At 36.8% G+C, this 19,784-nt stretch overlaps 1 protein-coding gene across 6 annotated transcripts in view; it reads right to left on the bottom strand.

Moving 5' to 3' along the window:
* Positions 1-19,784, bottom strand: part of LOC149804074 (leucine-rich repeat serine/threonine-protein kinase 2-like) — a 327,016-nt gene that overhangs the window by 171,602 nt on the left and 135,630 nt on the right. For all 6 annotated transcript variants that reach the window (XM_089953980.1, XM_089953981.1, XM_089953986.1 and 3 more), the window contains 3 exons: positions 19,101-19,225; positions 18,694-18,772; positions 14,395-14,576 (listed from right to left, as the gene is read on the bottom strand). In XM_089953980.1, coding sequence (XP_089810106.1) covers positions 14,395-14,576; positions 18,694-18,772; positions 19,101-19,225 — 386 coding nt within the window. The remainder of the gene's footprint in view (positions 1-14,394; positions 14,577-18,693; positions 18,773-19,100; positions 19,226-19,784) is intronic.

Here is a 19,784-nt window from a genome sequence, read left to right as displayed (position 1 = left end):
ATGCCTCGTAATTAACGAGCACAGGATGCGGCTGAAATTCTTGGTTCATTTGTATAATAATACTACTTGTCTAATTCATTATTTGGTTTAATTATAAACCTTGCAATGTAGTCCTGAGGAGTTTTGATGACTGAGTCAGCGGTGGGGTCAATGACGGCATTTTTTATTCGTTTATCATAATAGCGTTTTAACTCTCTGTATCGCTTTCCGCCACAATTGATACATAACTGCGATTTTCCTCTTACACCAACGTGGCAAACCAAGCATGGTAGGGGGCCAAGAGAACCATTACGAACGCTTTGTAAATGATACCCGCAGAATTCACCTCTACATGATTTATTGCACGGGGTTATCGACCCAATCATCAACCATTTGCAGTGATTCATTATACTATATTCTTTCATTTAAATACTTGTTTTAATTATATGGAGGAGTTCGAGAGATTAGCAGCAATTAAGCCCTGGAAAAATATTAAGTTCAATCTCGATAGAGCCCTCAAGGACGCACCAAAAGCGTTAATAAACGATAGAACCCTGTTGAATAAAATACGCGACTGTATCAATGAATTTAAGCGTGATGGTGCATCTCATAGTTGGTCAACATTTCGAATTGATGGTGTTGTTGATGCTACCATGAACGACAACCGTGCAGCAACGATAATATCACAACTTGACGGTAAAAAGTATTTCTTCAGAGTAAAATTCATTGTCCGGGTGGAATCAGGTAATTGGATCATACGTGATAAATTTGAACCGGTTCTCAGCGACAAGAAAACAGTTATTGTTAGCCACGACTCCAAGCCAGGGCTGTTAACCGGAGTTGACAGACCATACTATGAACGAGCGTATCCTGAAACAGCAGTTGTTTATGGAATATACCCGTTAAATAAGAAACCTGATATCGGAAAACTAGCGCCGATGAAACAGTCAACGGGGATAAATTGTGTAGCAGAACGAGTAATAGAGCATTTTACAAATGCGTGTCGAGGAAATAAACTGACCGATTTACGATGTAGCAAAATAAACCAATGGGAGGAGACAGTGCGCGAGCGAGGAGCAACCATCAGCGACATAGCGAAATTAGAAACGTCGCTGAGATTTCCAATAACCGTTACAACGATAACCGGTGAAGTATTATATGAATCAAAGTATAAATCAAATGGAGCCCCAATCAAAATTATTGATCATAACGAACACGCGTGGACGCCCGCGGTCACAATATTTCCACGGGATAGAACAGTAAAGTATATCCCGGGGGAATTCCTGGGAGAGGATGGTTTTCTCGCGGAGAGGAAACTATTTGATGCTATTGCTTGCTTGTGTAAAAATGACCCTGTATCAGTGTGGTTACTTCGCAGCGCTGAAAACGATGTGGATACCTTTGATCAGTTTGTAAGACCAAACGGTGAATTATATCGCACTGAAGCGTTTCACAACAAGATGAAAAAAACCGCCATGGAATTTGAAGAGCATGATGAACAACTGCTAACAAATTGTTTTACGATTCCATCGGTTGCGGCTCATGTTGCAGCAAGGAAAAATGCGTGGAGACCAACGTGCAAGGAATTTCTACCGGATGTACAATCCAGTTGTTTGGAATATTATCACGGTGGACTATGGAACACTGAATACAACCGCGACGCTATGATTTCCGTTGATATGGTTGCCTGTTATCCAGCGAGTTTTCTCGGGTATGGATCCGCCGCTGTGTACTTCAAACGATTTGGACACCCCAGACATGAAATGACTCGTGTTGCTATTAATGGACCACTGCCTGATTTTGATTTAACCGGATTCGCTCGCATAGTATCATTTGAATTCGCGGCAGGACTTCATCGCTGTTGTTATATTTGGATCGGTAGACACATGGCTGAAAAGAAGTGGCTGCCAATAGCGCTGCTACGGTATATGATTGATTGTAGCATGCTTGTATCGTTGATTGTCAGTGACGCGATTATATCATACTGGGCGCAGACTGAAGTCTGGTTACCAGAACCAGAGCGTCTAGATAGCATAATTGACGAGTCCAGAAAACACATTGATGCCGACGAGGAATATATCATCGAATGGTCCAAAAAGATATTCAACCAATGAAACCGCGAGGCAAAAGATCTCGGTAGAAGAATAATTGGTAAGTTCACACAAGGTGGAAAAAACTGCGACTACAAACGATATTGCTCACGGCTGATTATAGATGACGCAGAATATGATTTCGTAATCAAGGATGCAGTGGCAAAAAATAGATACGTGAACTGCAAAACAGCTTTCTTGTCCAATGGAACAAAGTTGGGTACAGTTGTTACCTACTTCGATGGAGACAGCCCCGCGTATCCGCATTTGAGGGCGTCTATGCTGGGTTACGCCGCTATCAATTTATTCTCGATGATAAATAGATTTCCCGACACCGCGGTTAGAGTAGCCGTTGATTCATTTTATATAGACGTAAAGTACAAGGGAAACTTAGCCGAGTTTACTAGTCCAGACGAGAGTTGGGGTATATGGAGAATTAAAAATGAAATACGACGCGATTATTCCCCGTCAGCAGATGTCACCGCTGAAAACAATTACTTACGCGGTGATAATTTATCAGAATGGTCTAATGCACCACCGTGTTCTGATCCAATTTGTAGATACAAAACAGTTTATTTAAGCGGCTGTGGCGGGTCAAGAAAGACGACTCGGGCAATTGAATTATTTCGAACGCGGGCAAGTATAATCGTGCTTACACCGACCCATAGACTAGCGCGAGAGATAAAACAACGAAATGTTGACGCCGTTACTTATCACAGCTTTTTTCGATACAGCGGCGGTGAGTGGACTCCTGATCGAATGTGGGAAAAATTTATTCCTGAGGTTATCATCTGGGATGAGATATGTACTGTTTCGTTAGATGTTTTACAAATGTTTCTTGAGTGGTTGCTGCGCGCGAATACAGCGGTAATCATGTGTGGCGACCATGGCCAACCACCACCATTTGTCGGCGAGGGTCCACATGATTGGTTAAAGAATTTTGTGGATTATTATGAAGAAACCGATACTGATTACCGAGCACTTGATGAACAACTGCGCGAGGTTAAAAAATTAATCAGATTACAGCCGGATAGAGTTCAATGTGAAATAATCCGCGAGGTGATTCCGGAAACGCCGTTAAATGAATTTTGGGAAACGTGGAGACCAAACGATTTGATTGTAGCGAGTAGAAAGATAGTCAGAGACACACTTCAGCGGAAGTTGTTTGCGTTGCATAAGGAAAAGTTTCCAACGCGTCCAGTGCCGTTATGTTATTGTTATAGACCCGCGGATACACGGCGGCAGAACACTGAAGTTGAAATCCCGGGCCCGACAGCGTCAGGGACAAAAAAACAAATTCTTGTGTTGAATGATATTGTGCTCGTTGATATCAGCATCGTCGAGGACGCGCTACGTGCTGATAAATCCCCGTGGACGCTAGGATACGCAACGACAATACATTCCTCGCAAGGATTGACTATCACGGATACAATTGTTTGGATAGTTGATAATCGCATCGAATGGTCAAATCTAGTCTATCTTGCAGTGTCCAGAGTACGGAGAATGAATCAGCTTCGAAGAATTGTTATTGACGAAGCCAGTGACAACGATGACATTATTGATGCAAGCGTCATTGATAGAAAACTCTCGGGTTACCGCCAACAGGATAAAAAAAAACAGCGGCGTTTTGATATTGATGTTGAATTAATAATTGCGTTACGACAACAACAGAATAATCACTGCGCGAGTTGCAATTGTGTAATGCGCTGGCATTATTTGGATAAAGACGCTCGCCAATTTACCGTGGACAGGATCGATAACAGTCTCGGTCATGTCAAAAACAATGTGAGGTTGACCTGTCTTGAGTGCAATAGACGCAACAGCGCTAGTTAAGACCACGCGGGGGCAATTGAGTATCGTCAGGTATCACTTGTAGTTGCTTGCGTGTAAACCCCCGCTGTGGGGCAGTTGAATCCAGTCTATAGACCGGTGGTCTACCAGTTGATCGTGTTATCGTTGATATGTTATGTGTGGTAACACTCCAAATAGGATCAGTAGCTCTTTTTTTACCGCCTTCAAGCTCTCCTGGTTCATACAGATATCTAACAGTGACATCGCCGAGAATCGGCTTGGAAACGCTATCTATTTTTGATCTTCCGGGTATATACTTTTTTTTAATCGCGTCGCTGGGCTTCATGTTGATTGCTCGGGTAATCTCGTTATTTAACGCTGCAATTACGCCTGGCAACCTTTTAACCCATTCACGAGATCGTTTTTCTTGGATGAATTCCTTCGCGTATTGATACCCAAATAACCGTTCAGCAAGAGTCCGATTGAATCGTTCAACAATTGCCTGATCACGATGTAGCGCAGTATGACCTCGTCGTATCGCGACGCTATGATGTTTCAGCGTTGATAAAACAGCGCCGCGAAATTCACTACCAGGATCAACTTGTAATAGATTTGGCCAGCGCAGAGGACCCCTTCGGTAAATCCGCTCAAACGCATCGGCTACATCAGTTGCTGACTTTGTTTTTAACGGCTCCGCTTGTTTGTATCGACTCGCAACATCAACTACGGTTAGCGCGTATTTGTAACCGTTGTCATGCGGCAGAAATAGTATATCAGCTTGATGAACTTCATTGGGTACGGTAACATCAAAGCGCGAAAAGTTGATTTGTTTAGGTGGTGGTAGATAAATTTGCCATATAGCCTGTTTGGATAACCAATTAGCCGCAACGGCCTTTGTTACCTTTGCAGCGCTTGCGAGTTTACCAATTGCGGCCTTCCCCTTCCAGTATCCTCTCGGAGAATAATAGATGGATTCCATGTTGTTATTATAAACGCTAGCGTTTTCAATTACCAGCGCGAGAAGCTCCGCTTCCAATCATTAATTTACCTTTCATAGCCGATTTTACCAACCATGAAGCCAATTTTTCTTTGAATGATTTATCAGGAATAGCATTTAACGCGTGAATTAATTTTACATCCGCGATATGACGCTGTTGCAGATCGCTACTTTTGTAGTAAGCAACATCATGAGCATGACACGCCTTATCGATAGCGTTTATTGGATACTCACCGGGTTTGGGCTGATTTTGATCATCGAGTCTGATATCTAATCGTGTTCCGGGGCCACAGTAGCTATATCCTGGGAGGTGCTTTTCTCCTGGATACTTTGCCCACGGTGTTCCGGGGAGTTTTGATAACTTGGCTGCAATATCACCTCCTCGCTTTTTTTTAAAGCATCCCCGGGTCTAGCAGAAATAAATCTAAATTTCTTTGTACCGCATTGTACACACTTACCGGTAAGTGCCGATCTGTTATTTCTTGTTGTAACGGTTGTCATATCATTTGTGCCAGTACGCACTCTACACTTCACACAATATAGATCCATAATTTATGTATAGAGATATGAATATAATTGATTTTTCGGCGACTAAAACAAGAGAACCAGTTAAGCATGTTGCAGCGTTACCAAACTCGATCCGGATGATTATCATCGGACCATCTGGATCCGGCAAGACGCAATTGTTACTCAATTTAATAATGAGATGGATGAAGTGGGATAAGTTGTATTTAATCGCCCCTAGCGTGGATGATCAACGATGCTACGAGGTGTTGAAAGATTTCAACGAGAATGCATCAGCGATCGCTGAAAAAAATGTTATTGAGTTTATTACAGATATCAATGATGCACCGGGTATTGATGATATTGATGGCGACGTTAACAATCTAGTCGTGTACGATGATGTTATGTTAGACAATCAAAAAAACCCAGCTAGGATATTTTCCAGAGGCAGGCATAAAAACACCGACGTGATATATGTCACTCAACGATACACTCAGATTCCAAAAGTAATCAGAGACAACTGTAATATTCTTGCTGTATTCAACGGCGTTGATACACACACGCTACGAAATATCTGGCAAACTTGGTGTGGCGGTGACATGGACTTTAATGGTTTTCGAAACTTTTTTAGTCATGCTCAGTCGACCCCACATGGATTTGTAACGATAAATTTACATGATCCTCGGACACGATATCGTATCGGACTTGACCAAATATTCGGTTAAATTGTAAATAACTTCTTAGCAGCAGGGGGGGAAATGACATCGACGCGGTCGTCGCTGTGTTTACCGGACGCTGACGACGCTGGGATCGACGCGCAGAACCAAATGACATCACCGTCGTGTAGGATGGACCGAAGTCGTTTTTTTTTAACCAGGCGCTGACTACACCGGATCCGCTGAGTGCAAAAAGTATTAATTAAGCCAAATGACGATTGGACAAAATGTCGGATTCGCCCCCCCTGCTGCTTCTTTAAGTCACAGAAACCATGACCTTTAGCATTTTGACCCTAAATCAATACACCCTAAACTCTAGACCATCTGCAAGTGTCAAATAAGGCAATTTGTTGAGAACTGAACAATTTTTGGCTGAAACTGTTTTTCATCTTTTAGCCAGTAACCTTTGACCTTTTGATCCTAAAATCAAGACTTCTACCTTACTTCAAGTGCAAGCCATTCCTCAAAGTTTAGTTCAAGTTATTGCTGTTTAACTAGATACTGTGTAGATATCTGAGATCATTTTATTATTGCAGGGAGTGACCTTGACCTTGAAATATTTTAATGTCAAAATTTACAGGCTTCTCCCTTACTCCAAGTGCTAACATTCCACAAAATTTGGCCACCATTTGTGATATAGAACTAATGATATCATGCACAAACCATTTTTATTTCTTTCAGTCAGTGACCTTGAGCTTTGACCTTCTGATCCACAATGTACAGGCTTCATTCTTACTCAAAATGGGAGTTATTTACAAAGTTTTGTAATGATAGATGGTGATATTGTGTGGAAATGAAAAAGGGAACATAGTGAGGGATGGACAGTGTCATAACATGGTGGACAATGTCATAAAATGGTGGACAATGTCATAAAATGGTGGACAATGTCATAACATGGTGGACAGTGTCATAACATGGTGGACAATGTCATAACATGGTGGACAGTGTCATAACATGGTGGAGAGTGTCATAAAATGGTGGACAATGTCATAAAATGGTGGACAATGTCATAAAATGGTAGACAGTGTCATAACATGGTGGACAGTGTCATAACATGGTGGACAATGTCATAACATGGTGGACAGTGTCATAACATGGTGGACAGTGTCATAACATGGTGGACAATGTCATAACATGGTGGACAATGTCATAAAATCAAACACTCTGCCTCATGACAGGTACATAGCTAAGAAAACAAATTTATCAATCAAAACACTAAAATTCTGCAGAATGCTATCCCACTATGGCATACTCTAAAATGCTTGCAAAGTCACATGAGTAAGAAAAGAAAATCACTGTGACTTACATTTGCCCATGGTGAGTTTATGCAGTACCCTCCATGATGTATGTATATCCATCAAGTTTCAGGACTGTACACACAAATGTGTTAAAGACTATGTACCAACCAAAAAAACCCCACCTAGCAGCAACATGGGAACAAGAAAAATAGGCCATGCAGTTAGTAACCTCCTTAGTAAAAAGATCCATCAAATTTCATGACTGTACAAACAAATGTGCTAGAAACTGTGTCAAAAAATAAACACTTAACAGGAACATGGGGACATGAAAGATAGGCCAAGCAGTAAGTAACCTCCTCAGCGAACAGATCCATCAAGTTTCAGGAGACTGTACACACAAATGTGTCAGAAAAACTGTGTCAAAAAATAAACACTTAACAGGAACATGGGGACATGAAAGATAGGTCAAGCAGTAAGTAACCTCCTCAGCGAACAGATCCATCAAGTTTCAGGAGACTGTACACACAAATGTGTCAGAAAAACTGTGTCAAAAAATAAACACTTAACAGGAACATGGGGACATGAAAGATAGGTCAAGCAGTAAGTAACCTCCTCAGCGAACAGATCCATCAAGTTTCAGGAGACTGTACACACAAATGTGTCAGAAAAACTGTGTCAAAAAATAAACACTTAACAGGAACATGGGGACATGAAAGATAGGTCAAGCAGTAAGTAACCTCCTCAGCGAACAGATCCATCAAGTTTCAGGAGACTGTACACACAAATGTGTCAGAAAAACTGTGTCAAAAAATAAACACTTAACAGGAACATGGGGACATGAAAGATAGGTCAAGCAGTAAGTAACCTCCTCAGCGAACAGATCCATCAAGTTTCAGGAGACTGTACACACAAATGTGTCAGAAAAACTGTGTCAAAAAATAAACACTTAACAGGAACATGGGGACATGAAAGATAGGCCAAGCAGTAAGTAACCTCCTCAGCGAACAGATCCATCAAGTTTCAGGAGACTGTACACACAAATGTGTCAGAAAAACTGTGTCAAAAAATAAACACTTAACAGGAACATGTGGACATGAAAGATAGGCCAAGCAGTAAGTAACCTCCTCAGCGAACAGATCCATCAAGTTTCAGGACTGTACACACAAATGTGTCAGAAAAACTGTTGAAAAAAAAAAAACACTTAATAGGAACAGGGGAACATGAAACAATGAACAGATCCATCAAGCTTAATGACTGCATATATGACAGTGTCAGCAAAAGCTAACTGCAAACTTAACAATACTAAGTCATCAAATGGAAGAAAAGCACTGTTCATGGAAAAGTGATACCTAAGCCTGACAGCCTCTGCAACTATGAAATTTTTAAAGCAGCAACTAAATTTTGTACAGATATGATCCCTCAGACTTCTTCAGCCAAAATGAGGCAAGATTCTGCTGATGACAAGCTTGATATCACCTGCAACTTTACATTTGTAGAAAATCAAAGCAGCTATTTTATTTTTATGGAGGGAGGGGTAAATTTGTCAAGATCTGAACCCTCAGAAAGTCCTCAGCAAAACGAGACATGATGATGACATTTATGATAATCTTCAACATGAGGTAGGCTGTGATTAGCCAGGAAAAGTTATCTTCCTTGCTTAGAGCACCTGGAAGATTGCTGTTGTTGTTGTAGGGTTTAATGCCATTTTTTCAGCACATGATAGGCAGCACCAGGAAAAACAGTGGCTTATGTTGACATGTGTTAGTATGTATAGCATTGCCACTAATTTTAATTCTAATTAACAAAAGTTTTCTGAAAAAGAAAACACACACATGAAAAATGTGACTTTAGCAGTTCCATAATTAAGAAGCATCATTTAAGTTAACATCTATATAAAGTAAAAGTCGTGCAGGTCATGTATGCATTTAAGATCGATTATTTCACTAATGGGTGTCATTTTAAAAATATTTGAATCTACATACCTTTAAATGGCAATTATTCACTTTATTTGGACCCCCATACATCCATAATCCTTTGAAAGGTCATTATTTATGTGGCCCTAGAAGTAACTATGCCAAAATCAATGTTCAAGTAATTGGACATTTCTGAATGAGATCAACCTACAGGTGTGATCCAGTACAATCCCAACTGAATGTCATGCGCTGTTATGTCACAATGAAAGCTATATATGTTGATAAACAAATTCGCATGCTATGATGATCAGACTCAATGTGATCTTTTCTTGTTCCAGTGTAGTATCTGGCCACCACTGTAAAAGTCCAGGGTGATCAATTATTTTCATCTGGATGTTTCTCGATGGCATTTAAGGTGCAGAGCATTCAATAATAAGGACTGAGTTGACTTTAGTTAAACAAAATTACTATTAAATTTTAAAACAACAATTTATATTTAATTTAAAATAAGTAAATGCATATACATGACCCATATTACTTTTACTATAATTCAGTACTTCTCATCTTTACAATAATGTACTTTCATGTTCTCACCGGTAATGCTTTGTACAGGTTAAATACTTCTTTATACATGAATATTGTTGTTTTTGTTGTAGGGTTTAATGCCGTTTTTCAGCACAAGACAGGCTAATGAATATTGTGTAATATATTTATATTGTACACGTGTAATAGTTGTAGTTGATCAATAATCTCCTTTAATAGCTTTTGTTGCCTAAAGACACCCTAACTTGTTGTCTAAAGACACCCCAACCTGTTGTCTAAAGACAACCCAACTTGTTATCTAAAGACACCCTAAGTTGTTGTATGAACTTTTAAACATTGTCCATCATAGACATATTAATTGTAGAAGGCCCCACATAATATTTTGTTGACCAAATGAGATTCATTTGTAATAGCTGTCATTATTATTATATTATAATTATTATTATTATTATTATTATAGACAATTTTATTTACCAATTTTATTTAGAATAGGAATTACCTTTACATAATAAAAAACATCATACCTGTCAAAGCTCACACCAGGAGAAAAAACTCCCAATTTTTGGGGTCATTCCACACCTACCTCCCAATTTCATATCTCCCGATTTTGCAGAGAACTCACAATTATTACATTATGTGATTTGATTTTAATTTCTCCTAAAAATAGTCCAACATAAACAGATATATCATATGCAATCCACAGAAGCCATGTTCTATTTTATCACCTGTGAATTCTGTTGTGACAAAATAATTACCACACTAAAAAGAATTTGCTTCTACACTAAACAGAAATGTTACTGTTAAAAATTCACATAAATTTATGCATTTCTTTTACCTCTACAACAATACAAAAATCAGAAAATAAACCTGAACAATAAAAAACCACGACAGTAAAACTATCATCAATTAATTTCAATCCCAAGAACAATCACAGTGACTGCTGTAGATATCTCCATTCCCACCAAGAAACTTACACGAGTAAACACCTGACATTACTGTACCATATATATGAACATTACCATCATTAAATTAAAAGAAGGAATGAAAGTACATACCACACAGAATACATGTCTTCAAAATATTAATTCAGAATAAATATGTTTAATGGTAAACAAAATTAAATGAATTAAGAGTTGACAATAAGGAAATATGGTGGTATATACAACAAGGGGAAAATAGTTGCCACATGTACAGTACCATGAGACTGACTATTTAGGCACCTTTAGTTGCAACAAAATAGGCCATCCTTTATTTGCCAATTAATTGCTGGTGATTACATAACACACTGTAAAACATGGTTTCTTTGAAGTACATCGGAGGGCCAGTCATTTTCATGAGAGATGCAGTTTGGCCATAGCTGACCAGAATATGAAAATAGGACATGTACTGGGATGGTGCACCCTTTGAGAATTTCACAAGTATTGGACCTGGAAGATCGGTGGTCAATATTTAGTGAAAACTAGATTTAAAAAATACTGCAAAAAAGTTCAGGATCATAGGTCCGAATCTCCCTATTTTTGTTTATTCAGTCTTCCTATTTGGCTTTTGAAAAGTTCACAGGTATGGAAACATTAGTTCTTTGGAACTATTTTGCTGACTAAAGACAATCAAATAGTAGTTCATTAAACTATCAAACATAGATAAACATAAATATTTTATTTCAATGTAACTAGCTAGTAAAAATCATGTTTCTAATCAAAATAATACATTGCCCCAAACAAATACACACAAAATGTATATTTATTAAAGCCTGCTTGGGCAGTTTTACTTCTGTATTGAGAAACAGAAGTCATCGATAGCTTCTATTTTTTAATAAAATGATGAAATGAAAGTTTCAAGAGATGTCTCCTAATTTCAATTTTTTCACCTAAACTTAACGGCAAGGATTAACTACTGATGATGATGATGATGATGATGGCAATGATGACAACGATGATGATGATGAATCTGTATCTATACATCAGAGTCATGTGCAATACAACAGGACGTCTACGACCCAACCTACCAGTACCTAAGCAGACTAAAATTGTTTCAAAAACTGAAGAGTAGCTATCCACAGAGAAGCTTATGAACATCAGCAAAGTCATATTTCATTAGTCCTGGTAACCTTGATCAAAAATGAATATTAATGGAGAATTTAATTTCACTTTTTCTTCAATACTGCAAATCCATGAAATTAAATCCTAGTTTAATATGTGAATATGTACTACGATTCATGTAGATATCTTAAGTTCTTTTGGAGTTATGTTCCTGAAGCAAAAGTCTGAATAATGGATTGCTCAATGAACCAACAAATCAATTAAAACATTAAAAAATTATTAAAACTGAACAATTGTGATCAGAAACGTCACATACACCACTAGTCTAACAAGTGTATCAAATTTCATAGATGTATCTTAAGTGGTTTTGGAGCGCTGCCCTGGAAACTGAGGTGTTATTAATTGGATGAATGGACAAACGAACACTGAAATGTAAAGAACACATAAAGAGAATAATTGTTAATAGCAACACACAACTAATCTGATATATGTGTGCTAAAATTTATAGAGATCTCTCAAAACGTTCCGGGGTTTTGCCCCTGAAATGAAAATGTGGATAATGGATGGATGAACGCACAGATAAAAAAGTGAAATATTTAAACAGAAAAACTGCAAATAGAAGGCACGTCTTAACCACTAGTCTAAAATGTATACCCTGATTCACTGAGACACCTTGGGCAGTTTTGGAGTATACTCTAGAAACAAAAGTATGAACGATGGATACATGGAAGAACAAACAAATGAATGAAAATATTAAGTAATATTGAAACTTTGTGAATAGGCACATCTAGACTACTAGTCTAATATGCATAGTTACCAATTTCCATAAAGTTCTCTTAAATGGTGTTTAATGTTTTGCCCTGGAAATGTCAAGATGGATAATGGATAGATGAACTGAAAAATGGATAGAAAAGGAAATACTGAAACTAAACAATTGTGAATTGCAAAAGGCATATTTTGGCCACTAGTCAAATATGTATATCAAGTTTCATTGAGAACAGCCGCTCTTGTTATGCTCTGGAATGAAAATGTTCATTGACAGACAGACAGACAGATGGATTGTGAACAGATGAACAAAACCATAGCAATATTCTCCTCTACCACATAGCAAAGGGTTAATAATAGATGAATTCACAGTGCCATATATACTTACTTATATCTCGAGTCCAACTGCAAACAAAATAGGCCCTGATCTGCCATCAAATAATGAACTAGCAGATCAGGGTTGTAAGGGTGCAACATTTTTTAGAGATAATTTCGCTGTATATTTTGTTGGGGTCGGTGTGACACGTAAACATTAAGTCTGACATGTGGATTAGACTCACAAAAATGTTTGACTGTGAGGGACGTAATCTGATCTGTTTGGGGCATGAAAAAGAATTTTAGTTAGGACTCGCTCGGTAAACAGTTAGAGCCAGATAAGAGTGCAATGTTAACACAAAGTCAATATTGTCAAAATGACAAGAGTTGAGATAAACCAGGGAAAATTTTTAGAAGTATGGGGTCATTTGAAACAGGTATCATGGTCGATTATCTCCCAGAAAACGATAACCAAAAGCAATAAGAAGTGGGGGATCTCTCACATCACCACCACCTCCTGACATTGGTCTATGTTGTTTGTTTTACTGCTAATTCCCAACAAAGTGAAGTGACCCAAGTCCACCAATGCATTATGCAACGCAGACCTGCCAACCCTGATGAGTCCGTCTCAGTAAGGCAATTGATTTTTCCCTGTAAGATTGACCAGTTTTCAGTAAGGTGTAACAAAATATCAATACTATTGTAAAGCTGAAACACATAATTAAAAGTTTGATGCAGTGACGATAAACATTATGCTCAACTGAAAAATTTGTAAAGGACGCATAGACTTTATTTACCACTAGTACAGTTGCACAAACTTTAGTTCCAAACCCTATACAACTCAATGGCTTTTTGCTATCTCTCAACTTGACGTAATTCTTGGAAATTCTTGTTCTATTTCACATGATGACAGCAATCATATCTCCCGCCATGAGACATACTCAAATTGGCACGTGATGTCCAATGAACGTAATTGTGGCCTTTTTAGCTTTTATTCACAAGAATCTGAATACTTCTTTTTTATTCTTCTGTGTTGATTATTAACACTTTTTTTGGAAGCTTATTTTTCCTTTCATCTTAAACATGCATCACCATTTTTAAATAAACATTCTATAATCAACAGTTTGATGATGAAGATGCTTTGCATGAACAAAAAGGTGCAGTTTCAAGCAACTGGGGTGCTGCAGCTAATATGAAATCCAGATCCAAATCAAACATGGATGAACCAATTATCCAGAATTTTTGGCACTGATCATATTTCTGTAGTTTTTGCTTGTATGCCATAAGTCTGTAATTTAAGGGTAATTTTGGCAAGACTTATGGCAAAATCATAAAGGTTGGCATGTCTGGCAATGGCAGATCTGAGTTTGTGCAGTTTGCAGATGGTGTTGACTTCTAAGCGAATATATAAGGCACTCGGGCAAGATGAAATATTAAATTGCTGTCTGTCTTCAAAAAATATCATGTAGACATGTTAAAGTTCAACCATAATGTCAATATTTACCTCAAACAGTTCTCCTGGTATGTTTCTCAGTTTGTTACTGGATAAGTTTATTTTTCTTAACTCTGAAAAGTACTTAAGAGTTAGCGGACTTGCTGTCGCCAGATGCTCAAGTGACATAACAGTGTTACTGGACATATCCAGGGATATCAGAATTTGCTCTCTGGGATTTGCTGACTCAGCATCTTGAAAAAAAAGAGATGAAAACTTTAAACAATCAAGAACAACAACTTGACATTTTTGTATAAAAACAATGAATTATGTTAAAATAGATGTTCAATTAAACATTACTTGCCTCTCAATGCACCATCTAAATATACACAATCTTTTTAAATGCTCTGGGCTACTTTTGTCATACAAAAAGGTTTTACGCTTCTTGTTGAATCTAGTAATATTGTGAATTGTATCATGTTCAAAAAATGTCTACAGAAATCAGTGAGATTTCTATCACCACCTTAGTCCTGTGTTATGCAGATGCCAATATATATCCTAACATTAAACACTTACAATATCCGATAAAGCAAAAATATTTTATGTTTCCTTCATGATTAGTCTGAGATGGAAGCCACAGCAAATATTTAACTTCTATATCTTATGAAAAGGTGATATTTTACCTTCAACCCACCTAGCCCTTTACCTTGCAGCATAGGGGAAACACATACTCACACTCATGATACATCATACCAAAAAATATCTTGATTTACTGGACAACTGTCTCTCAAATGGTGTAGAAAGAGTTAAAGTTACAATTACAAGCTAAAATCTCCAACTCCAGCAGGTACAACAAGGATCCACAACCTTCATGGTTATTAACTCAGCCTTGTGATATATCATAACAATATGATTACTCTTTCTATTAGCATATTCTTGTGAAATACCATACCAATATGATTCCTCTATCATCTACCATTTTGAAATATCATACCAATAGGATTACTATCAATGTATCCTTGTGAAATATTATATTAATATGGTTAGTATGTTTGCTCTCTCTACTGGCATATTCAAGTGAAATATCATACCAATATCACTACTCTGTCTGCTAACCTTGTGAAATATCTTACTAATATGATTATTCTATCATCATATCCTTTTGAATTATACCAATATCATTACTCTGTCAGCTAATCCTTGTGAAATATGATACTAATAAGATTACTTTCAACTGGCATATCCTTGTGAAATATCATATCAATATCATTACTCTATCAGCTATCCTTGTGAAATACGATACTAATAAGATTACTTTCAACTGGCATATCCTTGTGAAATATCATATCAATATCATTACTCTATCAGCTATCCTTGTGAAATATGATACTAATAAGATTACTTTCAACTGGCATATCCTTGTGAAATATCATATCAATATCATTACTCTATCAGCTATCCTTGTGAAATATGATACTAATAAGATTACTTTCAACTGGCATATCCTTGTGAAATATATCAATATCATTACTCTATCAGCTATCCTTGTGAAATACGATACTAATAAGATTACTTTCAACTGGCATATCCTTGTGAAATATCATATCAATAGCATTACTCTATCAGCTATCCTTGTGAAATACGATACTAATAAGATTACTTTCAACTGGCATATCCTTGTGAAATATCATATCAATATCATTACTCTATTGGCTATCCTTGTGAAATATGATACTAATAAGATTACTTTCAACTGGCATATCCTTGTGAAATATATCAATATCATTACTCTATCAGCTATCCTTGTGAAATATGATACTAATAAGATTACTTTCAGCTGGCATATCCTTGTGAAATATCATATCAATATCATTACTCTATCAGCTATCCTTGTGAAATACGATACTAATAAGATTACTTTCAACTGGCATATCCTTGTGAAATATATCAATATCATTACTCTATCAGCTATCCTTGTGAAATATGATACTAATAAGATTACTTTCAGCTGGCATATCCTTGTGAAATATCATATCAATATCATTACTCTATCAGCTAATCCTTGTGAAATATGATACTAATAAGATTACTTTCAACTGGCATATTCAAGTGAAATATCATATCAATATCATTACTCTATCGGCTATCCTTGTGAAATACGATACTAATAAGATTACTTTCAACTGGCATATCCTTGTGAAATATCATATCAATATCATTACTCTATTGGCTATCCTTGTGAAATATGATACTAATAAGATTACTTTCAACTGGCATATCCTTGTGAAATATATCAATATCATTACTCTATCGGCTATCCTTGTGAAATATGATACTAATAAGATTACTTTCAACTGGCATATCCTTATGAAATATCATATCAATATCATTACTCTATCAGCTATCCTTGTGAAATATGATACTAATAAGATTACTTTCAACTGGCATATTCAAGTGAAATATCATACCAATATCATTATTCTATCTGCTACCATTGTGAAATATCTTACTAATATGATTATTCTGTCATCATATTCTTTTGAAATATACCAATATTATTACTCTCTATCAGCATATCCCTTTGAAATATACCAATATGATTACTCTCTATCAGCATATCCCTTTGAAATATGATACTAATATGATTAATTTCAGTTGGCATATCCTTGTGACATATCATACCAATATCTTTACTCTATCAGCTATCCTTGTGAAATATACTAATATGATTATTTTATCAGCATATCCAAGTGCAATATACTAATACGATTATTCTTCATCAAATCCTTTTGAAATATACTAACATGATTACTCTTATTGATGTATTCTTGTGGAATAAACAAATGTGATAACTCTCACATGGCATATCTTTTTGCAATATATAAATATGATTATCAGCATATCCTTGTGAAATACACAGTCATGATTACTCTCCGTAAGTATATCCTTGTTAGATATTATAAATATGATTACTTTCTTTCTAGTGGAAACTGAAGTGGCTCAGACATTAGTGTGCCAGACACAACAAAAAGTGTGCCGGTTTAAATTCTACCATTGGTTGTTGTTGTTATTGTTGTTCTAGGGTTTAACGCCATTTTTCAGCACAAGATAGGCCATATATGGCGGCCAGTATAACTGGTGGAGGAAGAACCCTGGAAAACCCAGGAAAGAACCACCGACCCACGAGAAGCTACTGGCAGGCTTTCCCACGTACCCACGCTAGCCGAGCCTTGGACTCGAACATACGCAGACAGAGGTGAGATGGCAGTGATCCGGAACGGTGAGCGCTTTAGACCACTCGGCCACTCGGGGCCCCCTCTACCACTGGACCAGCTTGGGTAAGCTACTGTGGTGTGTCCTTGGGCAAGGCACTTTTCTCCAGTTGATTCAGCATTAAAGAACTTATTTGTTTTGCTGTGCCATAAAGCATCAAATCAAACCAAACTACCTCTGTTGGCATATCCTTTGTGAAATATTGTACCAATATGATTGCTCTCTGTATCAGCATATCCTTGCAAAGTATACCAAAATGATGACTCTATTGCATATTCTTGTGAAATATACCAATATGATCATTCTATCAACATATCCTTGCACAATATACTAATCTGATCACTCTCTATATCATATCCTTGTGAAATATCATACCAATATGATTACTCTCTCTATTGGCATATCCTTGTGAAATATATGATTGCTCTCTCTATCAGCATATCCTTGTGAAATATTATACCAACATGATTACTCTCTCTACTGGCATATCCTTGTGAAATATATGATTACTCTATCAGCATCTATTTGTTAAATATTATACCAATAGGATTATTCTCTCTACTGGTATATCCTTGTGAAATATATGATTGCTCTCTCTATCAGCATATGCTTGTGAAATATCATACCAATATGATTACTCTCTCTATTGGCATATCCTTGTGAAATATATGATTATTCTCTCTATCAGCATATCCTTGTGAAATATCATGCCAATATGATTACTCCCTCTATCAGCATATCCTTGTGAAATATCATACCAAAATGATTACTCTCTCTATCAGCATATCCTTGTGAAATATCATACCAATATGATTACTCTCTCTACTGGCATATCCTTGTGAAATATTGCTTTCTCTATCAGCATATCTTTTTGAAATATCACACCAATATGATTACTCTCTCTACTGGCCTATCCTTGTGAAATATCATACCAATATGATTACTCTCTCTATTGGCATATGTAATTCAGTTTATAAGAAAACCATCAGTCTAAAGAAGAGACACAGGTACACATAGATGAACACGAATGGACACAAATATATTTTCAAAACACCAGATGTATACAAGTTTCTAACACATGAATAGTGGTCTTCAAACCTGATGGTAAATCAATGCTGGACTTTCTGTTTGTGGGAACTCTCCTCCTGTCTTTGTTTGGCATGACTGGCATGGATCCCTAAAAGGAAGAGAAATGAATAAAAAGTTATTACAACTTGCACCATGCACCTAGCTCAGTTTTAGGTGAAATTTTATAATCATGTGCCCACCCCCACCCCCACTGACGATAAATGTGTTCAAAGGAGATGAATGCCTCACCCCTGTGCCTGAAACGACCTAAATGCAAAAACCTAATCAAAGTGTGATTGATGTTTGGACACAGGTAGTGCTAATTGCCACAGCACTGTTTTAGTACAAACAATGGACTGACAGACACTGTAACTAACATATGTTGCTCTTTTACGTAATTATTACTATGGGAGAAAACTGAGTGAGCAGATTTTTACCTTTCTTTGCTGCAGATACCGTGTGGAGAATGACTGTGAGACTTCTGTAGATGAAAAACTTGATGATGAATTAAGCTGGTTATTCCTAGGTGATCTTGACCTTTTTCTCAGCCACATGCCAGATACTGGAATGAGAAAACATGTCCTAAAATATTAAACATTTCACAAGCAAAAACAGCAATGCAACTCAAAAATCACAAATATTTGTCACACTGATGCTAATATAGTTATAAAAGAGTGTACAAATTAATTATAATAAAATATGAAGTTTTATATGATACTCAATACAAAACTTGACAGGTTTTCATAAGTTTACTGTTGAAGATTTTAGGATTTTCAATAGGCTTATTCATGAATAATTGTTTTGTAATTGCAAAATAGTGTTAACTGAAGTAAACTTACCACTTTGTTCGATCGCGGAAACCTGCTGTTTCTAAATAGTTATCAGACCCTTATTGATGAGGCCCTAAAACACATGATGGGCCTTAAACATGGAAAAACAAAAACACTGAATACGAAATGGAGATTTCATACATATATATATATATATATATATAGTAAAGATCCAAATATGAATAAATATCTATGGGAAATGTTTACAAGAACACTTCACAAAATATATATTGACATAAATTGTAAATTAATTTCAATTGAATCAATTCGTTACATCTTAGATTATGGTAC

Source organism: Sinohyriopsis cumingii, chromosome 3 (genome assembly GCF_028554795.1).
Source record: "Sinohyriopsis cumingii isolate HCF-2022 chromosome 3, ASM2855479v2, whole genome shotgun sequence".
Taxonomy (NCBI): domain Eukaryota; kingdom Metazoa; phylum Mollusca; class Bivalvia; order Unionida; family Unionidae; genus Sinohyriopsis; species Sinohyriopsis cumingii.
The sequence above is the reverse complement of the archived record's forward strand: the minus strand, read 5'-3'. Positions and strand labels throughout refer to the sequence as shown.